General features: G+C 38.5%; 1 protein-coding gene across 3 annotated transcripts in view; it reads right to left on the bottom strand.

Annotated features, from left to right (window-relative positions):
* ERCC6 (ERCC excision repair 6, chromatin remodeling factor) overlaps positions 1–20456 on the bottom strand; it is a 78742-nt gene that overhangs the window by 23335 nt on the left and 34951 nt on the right. For all 3 annotated transcript variants that reach the window (XM_030334469.1, XM_030334471.1, XM_030334470.1), the window contains exons 7-10: positions 16619–16777; positions 9887–10022; positions 657–827; positions 32–208 (exon numbers count right to left, since the gene is read on the bottom strand). In XM_030334469.1, coding sequence (XP_030190329.1) covers positions 32–208; positions 657–827; positions 9887–10022; positions 16619–16777 — 643 coding nt within the window. The remainder of the gene's footprint in view (positions 1–31; positions 209–656; positions 828–9886; positions 10023–16618; positions 16778–20456) is intronic.

Genomic DNA, 20456 nt, shown 5'->3' with positions numbered 1-20456 from the left:
TGCCTGAAGTGTTACCTGCCCAATACATTACCTGTACTGGGGAGGCATTTGAATATCCCCCCATGGTGATAGGAACCGAGAACTGCTCCATGAACACGGGCAACGTGCCTAACTTTCCTGGGAAGATGAAGTCAAAGAGCGACCACAGCTCCCGGAGGTTATTTTGCATTGGTGAGCCGGACAAGATGATGCGATGAGGGGTGCGGAACTATTTCGGGAAAGAAAACACTTTTTTATTAAATTCACTTTCCAAGGGATGACTACCATCCCAACCCCAAAATACTCCCATGCAATCCTGTTAAATTGTAACACTTTTACATATCATTTTAGTCATCTCCAAAACATGGACACTTTATGCAATTTTAATTCTTCAATTACATGTAAATAAATAGGGAAGAATTTTTCTTATTGTTCAAGCTGAATACTACAGATCAGAGTCAGGTTTGGTTACATCTTAACAAATGACCCCTAAAAGAGACATTTAGTAATGTGAACAATTAGAATTTTTAAAAATATGATAATGGGCAAGAATAAAGAATTTTCTGCATTAAAGCAAAATGTGTATTTCAAATCCTTTATGCAAAGCCCCTAAGTGTGTTACTCTCAATTAAACACTATTTTTCACCTGGAAATCCCCCAGTTATAAAAGGTTATACCTGTTTGCAAGCAAGGGTGACAGCAGCATTTGGATTTCGAATTTTGTGCCCCTCATCCAATATCACATAGTGCCAGTCATGCCTGCTAATGTCATCTTGCATCAGCCGAATGTAGGAGTAAGAAGTGATCAAAATGCCATGACAATGAGCAATATCTCGAATTAGTTTCTCCTAAAATATAAAATGGAAAAGCCAGTTTTAAATAAGCTCATTTAAATAAGTTAAATGAGTGTTACTCTTTAAGTGGCAACCTTTCAATCATGATATAATCTATTGCACTTTTAAAATATGTATACAAACATAATATACCCAATTATACATTATTAGCACTGGAAGTTTACTTTATGTTTCATTAATCTGTAAGTGGTACACACAGACTACCATATCTACTATTAAGCGGGGGAGCCTCAAAAGAAGACTAGAATAAGTTATAATATGTAAACACTTACCCAATTTTTATTTTTCTAAAATAAAAATTCCATGTCAATCCTTGTTAAATTTAAATCAACAAGGAGATGGGAAGTGATTATTTTAAAACCAGAAAAAGAAAATGAGAGAAAAACCAAGGAGACAAGACAAATCCAGGAGCTCTACCAGTATAAAACATGAAATCCGAGAGAAGAGAGTAGAAAAGGACATAAAAGCAATGATTTTTTTTTTTTAAGGTAGCAAAGGGACAATCTTTCCATAATTGTAGGGGGAAGGCTTTGACCCTGGAATTCTGCATTGATCCAGACTAGCAGTCATGCCTGAGAGAAACAATAAATTCACCTTCAGACAGGCAGAAACAGAAAACAAGCTAGAGACAGATTAGGTAGGGTATGTTATATATCCAGCCAGTGAGAGGTGACTGCACCAAAGAACATGGTACCTTTCCAAGGGCAGAAGAAAGTGTGTCTAGAACACACAGCACTCTGCAGAACGGCGACAGCAGAGCTCCCTGAACCGAAATGCTCATCACACACAGAGCACTTGCAGCAACTCTATGAAAAAGGACAGAGGTCCTATTACTAACCCCTGTTTTACAGATGAGGAAACCAGTAACAGACCAGGTCACACAGCTGGTAAGTGGAGGAGTCACGATTTGAAAGAATAAAGGCAGCCAACTCCAAAGCTAGTATTAACTAAATATTAGGCAATGCTGCCTCATACTTAACTGTAAAAGAAAAAAAAATTTAAGGGAAAATTACATGTAATATATATATACCAGTTCTCAATATAAATAACAGGTATCCTCTGCTTCAAACTAGCCACTTCACTTTTAGGAAAGACCTATATTAGTATCTGTTTTTGCCAACCAACAGAAATCCAAAGAGGATTTCGCTTTTATGAGAAAAGGTGAAAAGCAAAATTAGTGTTCAGTGTTTGTTTAGCAGGGAGCCATTCTAGAAGCAGTACGCACCCCAGCAACTAGAGTGGCGCCACCAGGCTCCTTCTCCAGGAACTACACTCAGCATCTTGGCAGTAAGCTGCCATGCTTGGAAGCGGGTCCATATGCGTTTGGTGCTGTATCTTGACTTGTTTTGTGCATGTTAGCAAGATGTGTCTTAAAGTATCAGAAAAGCCTTAGGTTATTTTTGCGGTCTGGGGATGCTCGTTTTTCCATATAAATTAATGGCAAGGGCTTCTTCACTTCATGCCACTTCAGTGTATGAAAGGTTTTATGGGAACGCTCTACTTTTGGGTAGTGGGGAAACCTGTATTAAAACAGTAGGTGAATATGAAAGCATTGTTTTAAATGCTAATGAAACTGTTCAGAATAAATCTAAAACACAAAAAGGGATATATTTTTAAGTGTCACTGTAATTCCTGTTTGGTTTAACAAAACCTAGAGTGTGTACCGGAGAAAATAAAAGTGTACTAAAAATGCCACCCTGTCTAAGGACAGAAAGGGGCACAGGTGACACACACTGTGTGGTTCTTAATTGTGAAAGAAAAATAGGTTGGATTTACATTTGTAAAAAACAAGCCCACCTACTGTTCCACAGTTGCTACTTCAACACAAATACAAGAAAAGAAACAGACTGTAGAATTATCAAGGGGGAAAGGTAAGAGAAAACAGGGGAAAAAAGTCTGGAAAATAGAACACAAAAAATACAATAGCTGGTTTCAGACTAAATGTACCAGGGGTCTCCACAACGATAGCAGGTCATTAGCAGCGAGACTTTCCAACGGGTGGGTACACACAGCCAAACCCTTAGACCCAAACTAGACTGGCACTGAAAGTTGAAAATATGGGAATTACCCAAGAAATGCAAACAGAAACAGGGCAGATCTAGAAATACAAATATCAGACAAAAGGAACTGACCAGAAAAAAAGAGGAGCATTTGATATTTTAAAGGAGACAACACACCAAGGAAGAGGAGCCAGGCATGGCCAGGCACCTGTCTACCAAAAAGCCCTACAACAACCCACGAGCACAAGCACTCAGAGCTGCACTGACGAAACAGTACATCCACAGCCTGCAGGACAACCGACCACGGCCTCCCAGAGTTTTTGACAGGTCAGAAGAGAGAAAGTAAGATTAAAGAAAACAAAAGGTCAAAAATTAAGATACAAATGTTCTGATGTGCACTCTCCATGAGCTCCTTGTAATAGCTATCCGCAGAGCTTTTGACCACACAGAGAATACTCGTTCTTTACGTGCCACTGAGGCAGAAATCAAACTAAGCAGTCAATGCAATCTGCTAAAAAAGGAAAATGAGAGAACACAATAAAAACAAAAATTAGTGGACATTTAAAAAAAAATAAAAACCCTGGTAGAACTAAAAAAGTAAAAATCGAAACAGCTCACTGAAAAGACCAGACAAAGCTCTGTAAACTCAGCCCAGAAAGCAGACTCAGATGCACAGCATGAGAAATGTCAAAGGAACACAACTCAGATGTAGACAATACACAAATATGTATTCTCACCAACACCACTGGTGAGCTAATGCCAAAACCCTGAACACTTTGACAGAAGATGACTATTAAAAAAATAAAGTACCAAAATGGACCCAAGAAAAATGAGACAAACTGATCAGACCAATTACTGAAGAACTTGAAAAAGATGGTATGCTCTTCTCACCAAAAGTCAACCAGACCCAAAGGGTTTCATAAGTAAGAATCCATCCTGTTGTTTAAACTGTTCCAAAAAGCAGGAAAAGACAGGATGCATTTCAATTCATTACTGTAAGACTAGTAAAACCTTGTTTTCAAAACTAATAGACACAACACACACGTGTGTGCACTCCCTACTAGAGATCCATTACTTTATAAATAAAATCTAGTAGTATATTAACCTAATAAGGCTCATCACAGGAATACAAGAGCGAAATATTAGGAAACCTGATGTAATAACTCATGTAATCACAATTATACAAATTTTGTAAAACTCAACATCTTCAAAAATGACTTTAATATTACGTTAATAAACTAGGATTGGAATATTTTTCAATTCAATAGAGTATAAAGGGTACAATAGGAGCCGAAGAATTTTGAAAGAGAAATATAAAGTGGGAGAAATGACCTTCTCATGTCATAACACACTCAAAACTTCCAAGTTAATAAAACTGCCTTAGAGGATAATTAGGATATCTGGTATGTTAAAGGTTCGACGGGAGATCTGTATTATCATTATCATTATTATCATTATTATTATTATTATTATGACTACTACTCTGCCATCCCCCTATTCCCAATTTTCAATGCCTGCACAGTACTACACTGAAGACCACACGTGATTAACCATTTCCCAACTTTGTACCTTATGATGAATGTACAGTAAAAACCTCAGGGCTCACAGCTTTACAAACACACATATAGGTTCTCCTGGGACTCACCTCCCTCCACTTTGCCCTTACGACGCTGCTATTCCAATGCCACTGGCCCCACCACAGCTACCAGTAGCGCCCATGAAGAAAAGCAGGCTGTCCAAAGAAGCACTACTCTACCTCAAACACCTCATCCCGTCAGTCCTGCGATTTTTTGAAGCCCGAGTAGATGTTAATAATTCCTCTGCATCTAAATTTTCCCCTGAGACTGTGGACAGGCAGCTACCACAACTCTACCCCCATTTTCCCCTCCAGGAGAGCAGTGGCTGCTCAAAGTCATGAAGCAGGTAGGACCCAGGAAGATAGCAAACTGAAATACAGAACGTGAGTGCTTAATTTCTCCTCTAGACCTGGAGCTCTGTGTATACATAGAGAGAAGAGGCAGGTGAAAACAAGTACAAATGTTTGGGGCTTCAAAAACAGCACAAGTCAAATTACCACTCACGTTTATAAAACATCCACTGCATTGTAGCCAAACCCCGCAAATGTAGGCCTACTTGCTCATGACCCTGAAACTCCTGTTAGATTCAGGATGGTCATTCCATTAACCCCCCAGGAATACTGCTCCCAACTGGATTCTGGACATCACTTCAACAGAGTTAAACAAATGAGATGCCAAGCCCGTCAAATACACACCAGTGGAACCATGTTCAGCTTCTTTTGCAGGTATAAGGATCAAAGTTTATTTGGAAAATTCTGTAATGTTAAGCTATAGAAATACAGAATTTCTACCATATTCAGAAGATACATGACAGTGATTAAGAATCAAAAGGACACTTTTATAAAAAGAGTAAGAATCATTTTAAAAAAATATCCCTATTGAAAATATAACCTCCACTTAACAGCCACTGGGTAAAAACACCATCTAAGATTATTTGTTTTCACCTGATTCAATCTCAGAATTCTATAACTGCCTAGACTGGAGTTTCAATAATGGTGAATTGTTGAATATTATGGACGTCTCTATCCAAACACTTAAGACAAATCATCTCGGGCGGTTTCAAATTAAAAGCTTGTAAAATATGTAACCTCTCCTAGTTTTTGCAATTAATAGGGTACATCTGCAATTAGCCTGACTTACTGAATGCAGTGCTGTTGTCATTAAAAGATGTCTGTGGAAGTGCTGCTGTTATTATGGAGGCTCAGGAGACCAATCCCTCCTAGAGGGCAAACAGTGGACTGGTAGAAAACAACAGCCATAAATCACACTGTCAGGCAGCGGGGAGAGCGGAGTGGAGCACAGGCACATGAAGGCCATTCACGGTAAACACAGCACGGCAGCTTCCCGGGCAGGATTTACTGCACCTGTAATTAATTAAAATTTCCTTCAAGCTAAATCTTTAATAAACAAGGATTTGTGCTGACAATGAAGAAAAAAGGGCTCCAGCAACATAATTTTACAATATACTTCACAGAACAAGCATAGCATCTATCATTTCTTGTATCAGGTGTATACACTGTCTCTAAAGTTAATAGGAATTACATCACTTTGTGTTATAATTTGTGTACTTGGAATGGGTCTGAAATATTTAGGATGCTTGAGGGACCATGTGGTCCTTTTCTACTTTTATCTGTTATGTCTCTACTTGACTCCCTTCCAGCTCGTTAAAAAGCCAAGTCTTTTGACTCCTAGCATTCCAGAAAACAGGCCTTTTTTTAAAGAACACGTGATGGCAGTTTCATCAAACAGCCACGTTTTCCTGTGGTTTGTTCTTTAATCGTACCTTGCATTTTGCAAAAAGAATTTCAACATGCTATTTTATTGTTTCCATTTGGGGCCAAACGTATCTGGATGTGAGAAAAAAAGGTCTAGAAGTGAATGCCCACGAACGTGTTTGATAAAGCAAGTGTGAACCTTCTATCTAGAATGTATTTATACTCAATCAGTCAGAAACATCAGAGCATCTTTTCTTGACTACTGAGAAGAAGGAGTCTACAACATTCTTTGTTTCTAACAGTAAGAATTAACTGAGTTACATGCCAAGGACAACACTAAGCTTTTGTGTACATCTATTACCCCAATAACTCTTCACAAAATTACCAAAAAATACTCATTTTTTAGGACATCAAACTAGGCTCAGAGAAGCTAAATGACTTGCCCAAGGTCACAAAGCTATCAAACGACAAATCCAAGATTGGAACCCTAGTCTGGTAATGACAAAATGTATGCTTTGGAGCCTTTAAGCTATTGTTGCATTTCCCACTCTTCTGCCTCTAAGTGCCACAAATTTGTCAAAGTGAGATTAAACTCTTTGAATTATCGAAAATATTCCACATAATTACTATATCCTACATAGCAGGAAAAGGTAGGAGAGACAAAGTGACAACTGTTTCAGAATATAAGCATGAAATTTCTCATGTTTCTTCCAACAAATTGAAAAAAGGGTCCTTAATAATTAAACTTCATAACAGTGCTAAAGACGCCACCACCCACTGTGAATTATGTGAGAAGTATCACAAAACTGCCTTCTTTTATTATCTTTTCATATATTTTCTTTCCCCAAGAAAATGGTTAGCTTTTCAAGGTCAGTTAAAAACATCACATCCATTTTTTGGAGCCCTAACAGCATCAAATACGTACAATATCATGTTTATAGTTATTCAACAAATGTATGCTAATTGACTCATATCAAGTTTCTCTATGTTAGAAAAAAGGGATCATGAAACATAATGAGAAATGGAAAATCTTAGATTCCTATTAGATGAGATTTCAATTGACCATTAAAGATGATTCAGAAGACTGAAAATGTCTTTATCTGATTTGATTGTTTGGCTGAAATATTAGCCACATATATTTTTGCATGGCTCCTGGGTTTGCACTTGATAATTCTAAATTATGCTGTCAATCAAATACAATAGTAACAAAGATAATATAGGGTCACATGGTGAGAGACGTGGGAAGCTACAAGGCAATGTAAGGAAGAAGAATGATAGATGTGTTCCATTCAGAAATGGTTTGATCATTTGATGTCTGTTCTCTAAATGAAATTTTTTTCTAGTTTTTAAATTTTTACACCATATCAGCTACAACAAATCATTAGGAAAATCAAGACAATCTACTTGAATAAGGAGAACAATTCTTGAATTATTACTTTTAAGTTTTCTAAAGAGAATTTCTCTTCTGTATTTTCTCTATCACTGAATGTCCCTATGCCAGAGCACCATTATCACATTTAGATAGGACAGCTACTGGACACAGAAAGCCCCACCATGGAGAAAAAGAATCTCAGCTGATAAGGACAGAAAGTAAGTTAGGCATTACATGCTGGGTTAAACGTCAGACTAGCAATGACAGAATATTTGAAATATGATTAAAAAACATAAACTGTACTGCAATGTAACACATTATCTGTAAGCCAACAGGAATGCGTGGGGTGGTGACAAAGATCTTCACACATAAATATAAAAGGAAGGGGCAAAGGTATCAAATGTCACTTTGGTGTTTGAATCCAACAGCTGGAGTTCTGATCTCAGGAAGTGTTAGTAACAAGGTCTGTGCAAAGGATTTAAAGTATTTTCAATGCGTCCTCATCACAAATAACAAACTGATACTAACAATAATGAGTAATAAACTGATTGTGTTTCTAAGTCAAGACTAGTCTGTAAGATGCAAATGAACATCTTTTTTATCTTTTGCATAACAACTTACATCTTTAGAGATCTGGAATACTTCATAATGGAAAAGAAATGGTAGAGTTAATTAAGGGTCAGAGGAAAAACACAAGTCTACAGCTTTTCCTCAAAAGTTAAATAAGAAACTTCAGATTAAGGTCCTTGGTAAATGGTAAAGCACTGAAAAAATTATGAACATTCATATGTATGCAGGTGTCTGTGTGTGCAAAACGACCTCAGAAGATGAAACCACTGTAAACAAAAGTGAAATATCTATTCTTTAAAGTTCTGCCCTCCAAACAAGGAAGCAAGTCGCACCAACAGAGACCTTACACTTACATGAAGACAGTTCTTCAGTTTAAAATAAAAGAGGAAATGCAGGTAAGCCACGATATACGGTGAAAGTGAATAAATGCCCTTCAGTATCTCAAAAGAAAAGAAAAGGTTGAAGAGGAACATATGAAAAGTGTACCTCTTAAAGAGAAGCATCAACTAATGAATCCTGCTGCAAGAGTTTGCAACATAAAACATTAAGAAACATCAACAGACAGACAAGTGAAAAAAGGCATCAAAAATGTTTTACAGGGTTGACAGAAAGATAGTTACAATTTAGTTTGACTAGAAAGAACAATCTGAACTGTTATTTTCATGCTGTTAAAAATCACTGGATTTTTTTTTTGTTTTGTTTTGATCACAGCATTAACCCTACTTCATTAATTATTTTAATTCAGTTTGTTACCATCACTAAAAATTCAGGGCAAAGTCGACTGATTTTAACAGCAGCTACTATAAGCAAGATTCCATCTCACCAACCTTGAGCTACCAAATTATAAACAGTCCTTATTCACTTCTATCAAAAGTTCCACTTACTCACGATCATGAACAAAATGGGACTCTGGGAGGAAAGGGGTACTGGGTGAACCCGCGGAAAGTGGAGTTTAGTGGCTCACATGCATCCACCTCAGTGAAGCAAACATTCAGCAGCTCTTTCAGGTACGCTGCTCTTGTGGGGGGAACACAAGAGCTCACTCAAGAGCCCCAAAGACTTGGGAAAGAAAGAACTCATAACAAACTGCCACTTCCCGTCAATAATGTAACCTGCAAACCCACAGCAAAGAAGAGTAATTATTCATTTAGGCAGAGTCTGGATGGTCAGAGATGAGAATTTAAAAGTATAATACAACCTCTCTATGCTACCCATTGGAGCACAGGTAAACTTCCTTTTTAATGTGACTACAACTACAAATAAGTGAAGAAATTCAACTTTCAAAATCCAGTGGTTATGCTTACATGATGACCAAGAATTCAGAGACCAAAAAAGCAACTTAACTAAAAAGCAACAAAACAAATTAGGAAATTCACAAAAAGGAAGATTGTTCTTTCGTCGCTAAGAATATATTTAAAAGCACGTTAAATGCATTTACCAATGAGGTGTTCTATTACTCTTTCCTTAAACTGTGTAAGGCCACTAATGCCCCAAATCCAGCTGGCTAACTGTTATGTAAGCCCCGATGTACGGTCCCACTCATGCTAGTAGGCTTGTGGTGCCCTGTGACCAGTTGTATTTTGCTGGACAACAAACATGTCTCAACACCACTATGAACTGTTAGAATGATAAAGCTTACATTCCTAATTGTTTTTGAAAATACAGAGATCTAAATTAAATCAGTGACAATAAGATTAATGCAGAAAAGAAATACGAACATACATGTGAGAAATATAGGCATCAGAGGGAAAACAAATATGTAAAATGGAAGACTTTAAAACCAAGCAAACCATAAGGTACTGAAGTATTATAGTGTTACCTTTTTGTGAGTGTAAGAGCCAGTTTCATGCAGAATTGCCACTCTGAACGGAGGCCACCACGTGTGAAATTCCTTCACCCACTGATGCATCACTGTCGTTGGACAGACAATTATAGTCGGACCCAACCCCTTGAACCTGCACCCAAAACATCCAAGAAGAAAACACAACCATGAATGACAGCATATGGGTGATTAAGCACTAAAAAACAAAAAAGGAAACAAGTAGAAAGCTAACAGTTTAAAAAAGAAGAGCCTAGCTATGGAAATTTATTTTTTCTTTAAAGAAAAAGCTATTGAGATTAAAACCCAGTAAGTGAAATCTAGAGTAAAGTAAATGGAAATTGAACAAAAATTACATAACAAAAATACTTTCCTTTCCTCTTCTCCAGATAAGGGAAAATATTACAGGTTTCTTCAAACCAAAGAGAATCTTCTGTTTGAAGCTTTACAGCCTATGAAGAGTTTTCACTCACACAATTTCAATCAACTGCACAGCCCTAGAAAGTAAGCAGGACAGGAATGCTGCAGTGTTCCGGGGCTCTGGAGGCCGGCACGCCTGAGGCAACATGGTTACCAGCAGACGCCGCAAGGCCTAGAGCCAGTCTTTGCCCACCACAGCCTGCCTTCACTGCGTGGTGATGCTCGCTCCTCTGGAGGGCACCACAGTGACCGCCTCCACTGGAAAGCCCATGCCACGAGCACAGCTGCGCTGTTCTCACAGAGAGCAACAGAGCACTACGTGGTAAGAGGCTTAACGACAGTCACCCACTGACCCAGCAATCCTGAAGAAACATTGATGTACCAGGATACGCACCGCAGCATATTTACATTGTGGAAAAAGTGAGTGCTACCTAAACGTCCATAAAGACAACGACTGAACAAACCATCCCATTTCTTTAATTCAGCACAAGCCAGTGGGTCTAGACTCCAGCTCTTGCACACATAAAGTGCAAGATCCTGGGCACATCAACTTAACCTCTTTGAACCTCAGCTTTCACATCTTAAAATGGGAATAATAATAGTACTGATCATATAGAGTTATATAAAATCAGTTAACACCTGTAAAATGCTCACAACAGGGCCAGATAGCAAATATTACAAGCTTATTAAATAAGACTGAATATCATATAACCATTAAAATCATTTTTGAAGAATATTTAAAAAGCTGGAATAATACTCATAAGAAGTCTTTTAAAAAACCAAATTATGGAATCATCCCATCTCACATACACACGGAGAGCCGGTAGATTGGTCCTGGTGGCCACTATCTCAACATCCATCTCTCCTCTCTCCTTCCTAACAGAACCACCATTTTGTTAGGTATCCTCTCTTCCTTCCCACACATGTACTTGATGGGACTGACGACTGCCTGGCTGAGGCGAGAGGGGAAAAGCAGGAACCCTGGTTCACGCACAGCAGTCAGCACACAGTACCCCCTGGCGATGCTCACTCTTCCACTCAGGGCCTGGCAAGTCTGGTTCACTCAGGGTAAGGACGGACTTCCATTCTAGGCTGGGGCAGAGTTTGCTCTTTTGGGTGCTCCTACCAATGGCTGATGGGCAGTTGGGTTACAGTGCAAGGAGACCTGATGACTAAGGAACTGGCCATAGGAGAAAACTGAAGTCCCTGGGTCCCTGATCACATCACTGAGCTGCTGATCATACTGTGTCCACTGCCCACCTCCTCCATAGGTTCTTAGGTATACTACACGTACTGTGAACATCGGACTCGACATAAGGTTTCCCTTACTGGCAGTAAAAATATCCTGATACATTGCACACCACAGGTAACTCACTGCATGTGTACCATCCTGCCCTTTCCCCCTGTTACAGTGGAAAAAGTATCCCTTTTTTGTCTGACCAATCCCTTTGCCTGTCCTTACCTCTCACTCATTCTGGGGCAGAGTCACTGCCACTCTCCCCCTCCCCCACCTTTTTCTGCCCCGCACACTGCATATGCTTTCCCCAAGCTACCTCATTAATTCCCATAGTTGTAATTTCTCCCTTTACACTGATGCCCTCAAATCTAGGTCCCCACCTCAGATCTCTTTCCTGAACTGCAAAGTACCATACTCTTGAATGTCTAATTGCTGGCTGACTTAGATGTCCCCACAGCACCACACATCATTCTTCTCTACCTCGCCCTCCTCCCATGTTTCCAAACCCAATGGAAAGAACTGTCACCCACTGTCCAGGTATCCGAATTAGAAATGCATGCTTCCTCACTGATCTGTCCCTCTTGTTCTCTACCATACCCAACCTATGCTGACTTCATGCCATGTCTACCTCCTAAATCCCTCTGAAAGGCACCCTTCTCTCCATCTACACTGTTAATGCTCCAGTTCTGGCCACTATCACCTCTTACCTAGGTTACTACACTTTTTAGCACAGTCATTTCCGAAAGGCAAAATCTGAATGTCTCATCCCTTTGCTTGAAAGCCTTTAATGTTTGCCCACTGCGCTTGAATAATCTACACACCTTAAGCTGGCCTATGAGACCACAAGGATCTGACCTCTGCTCACCTCTTCAGCCTCACCTCTCTCACTGCCCCCATCCCAACATCTGCCTCTGTGGTTCAGCATTCCACCTGCCAGTGCTGTCTTCAGTTTCTACGAAGTACATACTCCTCTGATCTCTCAACCTTCCCCTTGTCCCCTCTTACCCTCTTAACTGCCATCTACTTGTGCTTTAGCTCTTGAGCTTCTCCAGGGTCTTCCTCTTTCCCTCCAGATAGGTTAAGGATCCTTCTGTGGTATATCCACACTAGACAGGACCCCATACTAACCCTACCGTGACACATATCACTCTTATCGTAAATGTGTATTAGATCTTTCCTAAGCTCCTTGAGGGTAGGAATGGCCTCTTCTTCAAATGATCTCAATGCCCAGACCACAGGAGATAATGTATATTGGCCTTTTTAAATGAAAACATTTTCTTAAACGTTGTTGGAAAATATACTGAAATGTTAAAAGAGATGATTTCTGAGTTAGGGAATCATGTAATTTTTATTTTCTTGCTACAGCTCAGTAAATAATTCCTGAGCTTAAAAAAAATTTTTTGTAGGTTACTCAGAATAAATCACACAGTGCTTGATGTATTAAAAATAATCTTCTGCACAACTCAAAAATACCTAATAGAAAACAAGCCATAACCAAAATGAGGCTTACCCTTATATTCCAATGTGACAAAATGCCTCCACCCACTTCTAAATCCTCTCACCCTTCAGCTACAGTCACTGTCTCTGACCCTCTGCTCCATATTAAGGTCTCAAGAAGTCAGAGGCTACAACAGACTGACACTTCTCACTGAATTCCCAAGCCAGAATCTGCTCCTCACTAAGGGCAGGTCCCATGCAGGACCTCAAGCTCCCTGGGGAGGGCATGACTTTGCTCTGGCCTCTTCCATGGCTACATTCCTTTCTAAAAGGATTAAATGCACCAGCTTCTTTACATCCTCCAAGGGGAACACGAGTTATCATCAATATGCACTTAGCAGGGATTAGGAAACAACCAACCAAAACCTCTTTAAAATATTCACAAACTCACTTTCAAGTAAGCATGAATATACATACACACTGTATTCAGTTATACAGCATTTTTTCTTTTTATCACATGCTTTCTGCAAACGGCTACATTGATGACTCACACTTTGTCATTTAAGGCCAATATTTTATTCTAGCTAATCATCTACCTGGCATTACTATACCCTTTAATTTCTGCCATTTTCCCTCTATTAGAAGACTATGAAGATTTTCACACTGAGTGGAAATCTAGGAACAGACCTAGATTGTTCCTGAACCACAGAAGGGTCAATCAAATCCATTAACAGTCACATCAACTGAATCACCCTTTTCCAATCCTCAATACCAGTGAGATGAGCATAAGAAAAGGCTAAATGTACTAGAATGATTAGCATCAATTACCAAACTGGCTAAAATTTCTTTCATCTTTGATTATCATTGATTATCTAATGAGTTTAGGGCAAGGCAATAGCTCCAACAGTCAAATACTTCAACCTGCAGGATGGAAATCTGCTATACACTGGTTAGAACTTACCAGGAATTACAAAGTAAAATATTTACCTTTGGAAGTTCATTAATTTTTTCAGGCCACTTATTGGTAACCAGAAAATTACTAAATGATATCCAAGACTCTATTAACTGAAGTTTGAAAGGTAAGTAATTTATTTTCTCTCCATCATGAAATTCAGGGGGCCTATCATTATAACAGGAACAGCCCCGGGAAGAGAAGGTAGTATGTATACATGATGATCTGGGATAGATTTTTACAACTGCACGTAATAAGCTACTCCCTCTTTTAAAACCAAACACACATGCAAAATACATTAAAAAACAAAACCAAAAGAACTTCTTTACCATCAAGTTTCTTCTTGGCATCCCAGAGATTTACACTGTTTTAATGATCATGGACTATAAAATTGCAACACGAAGACCATCTCAGGTCAGGGCCCCAAGTCTACGGCTTGCAGGGGTTCAGAGAAAATGTAAATAGCCAAGGAAGCAATGTCAGCTCATGCAGAACTTCATGTGACCATTTGTCTATTTTTCTTTAGGACATAAGCACAAAGAAGAACTCCAAGTTCATCTAGTTACAGAGGTGGACATGTTATAAACTTGTGAGGAAAATGTGATACAATTTGGTCTGGCACATGGAAGTGGAGGGGACCAAGCTCCCCAGTACACCTCTATCCATAAAGGGCCCGGTGGTTTGGGTGATACACAACTGCATCCTGGGAAGCCACTTCTACCAATACTATTTTAATAAAGACAATCTGGGCTATAGTCCAGCATGCCACACTATTTCATTATGAAACAGAGGATATGGGCATTGATGGTTAAGTGATTACAGCTGCTGCTCACTGTTAACCCTGATTTCCCTCCTCGTCAGACTGCCACCACTCCAGAGAGCAAGTTTTAATTTTTAGATCAAAACTACACTGCAGGGATGACCTGAGTTTTCCTAGGCCCAGCATATCAGACTCTACACAAGTTTCATGATAATAGAAAGGGAAGGAAAGATTAAGAGATGGGAAATAAGAAAATCCCAGATATCATTTAAGGAAAGAAAGACAGTCTTAGAAACCATCAGGGGCAGCTTGGGGCATTCCAGTTATCCAAAAAGAAAGAAACAAACAAACAAAAAAACACCCATGTAGACATGCAGAGCCAAGCCAATCAAAGCGCTTATTTAGAACACAGAAAGCACTTTTTAAAATGCTAAACTGACACTCATAGAGAAGAAAACACACTAACTGTTCATTTTCAACTATGACTTTTCCCTCGGGCTGGAATCTTTCCACCTTTCCAAGCAAAATATGTAACAGAATTCTAATATTGGAAGCAAAACCTCTGCTTCGGTATAACCTCCATGTAATAACAAAATATTTAGTATTTTTAAATCTCCAAATGTTTTTTCCCTTTCTTATGTCATATAAATATTCCTAAAATATTCTAAAACTTTAAGTAACACTCATGAGAAGGCTGATCTGTTAAATTAATGGAAGAGTAACAAAGAAAAATAAAGCACTACTGAAGATTAAAAAAAAAAAAAAAGTTCTTTACTCAATAGTTTACGGTTTGCATTTGGCTCCCTACTAAACATTTCTCTGGGGATAAACCAGAGTGCAGGACAGTAACTTTCTGCAGTTGCTGACTTCAAGCACATTGACACTATGTTAAAGGTATCTCCAAACCCTATTTAGTAAATGTCTGAGGTTTCTACAACATAACCATTTGGTAGATATCTTGCTATTGTTACCCATTAGATAAACCTATTCAAATACAAGGAGCTCTCAGATTATTTGGGTTCAAGAATAAATACCCCACACGATTTACCTACTATTAGTTTTACCAATACTGATTTACATAGAGCCAATTTATAGCTTCAATACAGAAATAAATGCTCACTGTATTTCAAGATAAAATACTTCAATCCCAACACACTGAACTGATAGTTTAAATGCTTATTCTTTCAGAATACCAAAGCTTTAATAGTTCATTTCAATTCCTAAAGAAAATAAAGATTGCAATCTAAACATGATTTTCTATCATTTTAGGCAGTCATTTAGGCTTTGGCTTTAGAATTGATATAAAAATCTTGAAGATTAGGAGAGGGAGAAGAAAGCAGAGTGAGCAGACAAGTAATTTCATGTAAAAAAAAAAAAAAAAAAAAAGCACTATCTATAAATGCTATCGAGCATACTGATTATAAAAGAAATTCGGCAGAATGGCTTCTCCAAAGCTCCAACCTTCCCCATGAATAGACTTTGCACTTACTGTAATGCTCACCTGGTCTCCTGCCAGAACAAAATATTTTAATGTAAAATTTAATAAATGGAACTAAAGGTATTATGCCCAATTTAAAATTCCATATTGTGTAAACTATCGATATTAACATAATTGAGTTTGTAAACAATCCATTTGTAGAAGCTAACCTTAGACACTGTATTGACCCAAAATATCTAGTGGGGCTCATCTGCAAAATGAAGCATCAATGCCTGGAATTCATTAAAAGTGTTACATGTTTAATTTCTCCTGCCCTACAGCTCCATTGTCTCGTAAAAATTTTCCTTTGATGTCCCCCACTAAAAGAATTAAAGGAATATTGTAATTGAAATGTCATCAATAATTCACAAGACCCTCCTCCACAGCAATACATCTGATGAAATATTAATTGAGCTCCACAGACTGACAGTCTGCAGAGGAGCACTTGCCTGTAATTTGAACCACGAGTCCTGATCTTGCTGTAGCTCAGACCTGCCAAGAAGGCAATTATCTGGATGGTCTTGCCCAATCCCATTTCATCTCCCAGAATTCCTCCTGCCTGCTGGCAGTGCAATTCCCACAGCCACCTAACACCTGTCTGCTGGTACCTACAACAACAAACACCAACAAGAAAGAGAAAATGGCAAATGGTGGATAATACAGATCATAACAGAAAGTACTCATGAATTAATCATTTGACTAGGTTCTAGTACCAGTCAGAGAAACATGCCGGATGTGTGTTTTACATGAGTATTATATTTATAAGGTCATACATTTTTGATTACCTAGGCATAAAATCACAAATTTTTCTTTATAGAACACATTAACACATTTCTAATTAAACTGATAGATGAGGTAATTAGGGACTATTTCATTTCTTTTTCAACATTAGAAATAGCTTAGTAAACAAGCAAAAATTTATTGTCTTTTATTCAATATCTTTCTGGAAAAAAATCTCACATATCTTTAGTTATATAAAGGTCCAATAATTTGTCTATGAAAAAGAGGCATTAACATTTACATTTTCTATCTCAGCAGCATCAAAAAGCAAGACAGAACACCACAATTTACAGCATATACTGTTGAAAAGTCACTTGACAATTACATTATCTTTTTATAGGAAAATTTTAATTGAATTTTGAGGCCATAAACAAGTCTGAATAAAAGGGCTGCTCACAAAATTAGTACATGACAGATGATTCTGTCATATTATTAGCAGATGCAAAAAAAGAACAGTTTAAAGACAATACAAAAAATCTTTTTAATATTTTAAAGCAGAATTTGATTCAGAGAGTTTATCATAAATACAAAAAGATCAGAGCTATTAAAATTTTAATTTTTTTAATGTTTATTTATTTTTGAGAGAGAAAGAGTGTGAGTAGGGGAGGAGCAGAGAGAGGGAGACACAGAATCCAAAGCAGGGTCCAGACTCTGAGCTGTCAGCACAGAGCCTGACGCGGGGCTCAAACCCACGACCGCGAGATCATGACCTGAGCCGAAGTCAGATGCTTAACCGACTGAGCTGCCCAGGCGCCCCCAGAGCTATTAAAATTTTAAATAAGGAGTACAAAACAAAAAGAAATAATATGTTCCCCTCTAAAAAAAAAAAAAAAAAAAAAAAGTTGGTATTTTCCTTTCTCCACTAAAGGCATAATTTATAATCTAAAAATGAAGCTTAAAAAAAGGAATAATGCAAGAGGCATTTCTGAGAGTGAAGGAAAAACAATATCATGGAATGGTATGAAAATTACCAAGTTTAAAAAAAAAAATCTAAGGCAAAAAACACTTACAGGACAATAAAATCTACAGTTTTTTTCTTTTTTTTTCCCCAAAGAAAATACCAAGGCTGATGAGTGCCCCACCCCATCACAGTTTGGGGGCAGCTAGGTGGCCACTGGTTAAGCGTCTGATTCTTGATTTTGGTTCAGGTCATGATCTCCCAGTGGTTGGTGAGATCAATCCCCATGTCAGGTTCTGCACTGTCAGCAAAGAGCCTACTTAGGATTCTCTGTCCTTCTCTCTCTGCCCCTGCCATGCTTTTGCGCACATGCACATGCTCTCTTGCTCTCTCTCTCTCTCAAAATAAATAAATAAACTTAAGAAAGAAACAATACAGGTGGTTTTCTTGTTGGTTTACTGGGTCAATATTTAGTCTAGTATGTGATCTGTCTACCTAGAATCTCTCTGTGAACTCCAGTCCTTGCTGAGCCACACTTATCTAATCTTTTCTTAATTATGTTATAATTTCCCCCCAATAGTTTGCAAATCAATTCCAAAAGTGTAACTCTAGCTGTTGCCGTTACTATCATATTAGGAAAACTTTGAATAAGAATGCTGCTGCTCATTAAGTTTGTTAATATATACACTGATTATGTCCCCTGAAGAAGAGGATTAAAAATCAAAACATAGTAAAGTCTAGTATGGATAAAAGAACTTTAGATCCAGGAAGAAGGACAAGTTCTATTAACACACGGTATGTACAGAGAATGATGGCTACCAACTCCTTTAGAAGCCAACTGCTGGGGAGGCAGCTGGCCAGGTGGTTTGGATACAGCCCCACAACCATCCTGCATAAAGATGATCAACCCATTTTATAGTTAGGAAATGAAAGCACAGAGGTTAAATAACTTGCCAAAAGTCACACCGCTGGGAAAAAAAATGAGCAAGCCAGAATTGAAATCCAGAACCTCTCCTTCCAAAGTGACTCCACTTAGGAGATAATCTTGACCAGCAGTTCTCAATGGGGAGTTATTTGGTTACCTAGGGAACATTTGGTAATCCCTGGAGTCATTTTTGGCTGTTAAAATTAGTAAAGCATAATTGTCATCTAGTGGGTTGAGTCCAGAGATGCTGTTCAACATCCTACATGCACAGAATAATTCTTATAACAAAGAATTATTCTGCCCAAAATGTCAGTTGTGCTCAGGATGAGAAACACTGATCTAGGCTAAAAGCTGCTGTGAACCAGTTACACTGGACCAATTTCAGCTGTGGATAAAGATGTGGTTCAGGGGTGCTGGGGTGCCTCAGTTGGTTAAGCTTCCAACTCTTCATTTCAGCTCAGGTCATGATCTCATGGCTGTGGGGTCAAGCCCCATGTCGGGCTCTGTGCTGAGCAGGGAGCCTGCTTGGTCTTCTTTCTCTCCCCTTCTCTGGCTCTCTCTCTCTCAAAATAGAAAAAAAAAAAAGATGTAGTTCAAAAAACTCCCCCAAAAAACTGATGTACGATCGGAATCACTAAATACTGACAAACCTCCTTTTTCTGAGGTGCAGAACAACTATGAGACCAGCTCCTCCAGGCAGAGCAGGGACCTCAATCTCCCAATGATCATTCTAGTGTTTCACTTTTAAACTACATGGCCTCCCTCCAATAAGGGTGCAACACCTCTCTTCGTTTGGGGCCAATCAACTTAAGGCAGGAAAAATCTAGAGGAGCACTTGAGAAGTCATCAAAGGAATAAAAAGTGGCAACCGGCATGGTATTCCAAAGGGAGTCTAGGAGGGCATTAAGACAGCTGCATCCTATGTGACCCAGGAGAGGCAGTAATAGCGTGCCCGGTGTTTCCTCACCTCCAAATGTAATCTCCAAGGGTACCTGAATAGCATATGATTATGTGTTTATAAAATGAATAACACTAAAGAAGTGGTTTAAGGAAAAGTCTCCATTAGGTGGCCCTGTAAGTCGTATCACGACTTTCTACAAAGGCTCTCAGACTGCACCCGCATATGCTGGCTGAGGCGTCAGGGGCCCTGGGTTCTGGTTTCGGCAGCACCACTGACAGACTAAGGTTCTGTTGCTTTCGTTTCCTAATAAAAACTGTAAACAGTTACTTCAAATGAAAGCAAGTTAACACAATTCCGTTTTCAGAACCTTTAAAAAGCATATAAAAATTACTCCTTCAGAAAAAGTTAAAGATTTTTTACAGGCTATTATAAAATAGTAAAAAATGACTATACTGTGCTTCCCCCATGAGACTGAAGTATCACCAAATAACCACAAATAATTGGTTTTTCTTGGCACTGTCACACTAACCCAAGACTGCATTTGCTAGTGTGGCTAAAAGTCAGGTCAGAAGACTGAAGTTTGTCATTTGATTGCTACATTATACAGATGAATGCATTTGCTGGGCAAATTTTCAAAACAGAATTTTAAAAGTTAAACACGATCCTGCAGAAAATAGCACTTAAATAGATAATTGTACCTTCTGACTCCCTTGTGTACAACTATACCCTGTTAATTTAATTCCACAGAGGGCGGTAAATACAGCAAAAATATATCTACAGCTT

This window comes from Lynx canadensis, chromosome D2, assembly GCF_007474595.2.
Source record: "Lynx canadensis isolate LIC74 chromosome D2, mLynCan4.pri.v2, whole genome shotgun sequence".
In the NCBI taxonomy this organism is placed as follows: Eukaryota; Metazoa; Chordata; class Mammalia; order Carnivora; family Felidae; genus Lynx; species Lynx canadensis.
The sequence above is the reverse complement of the archived record's forward strand: the minus strand, read 5'-3'. Positions and strand labels throughout refer to the sequence as shown.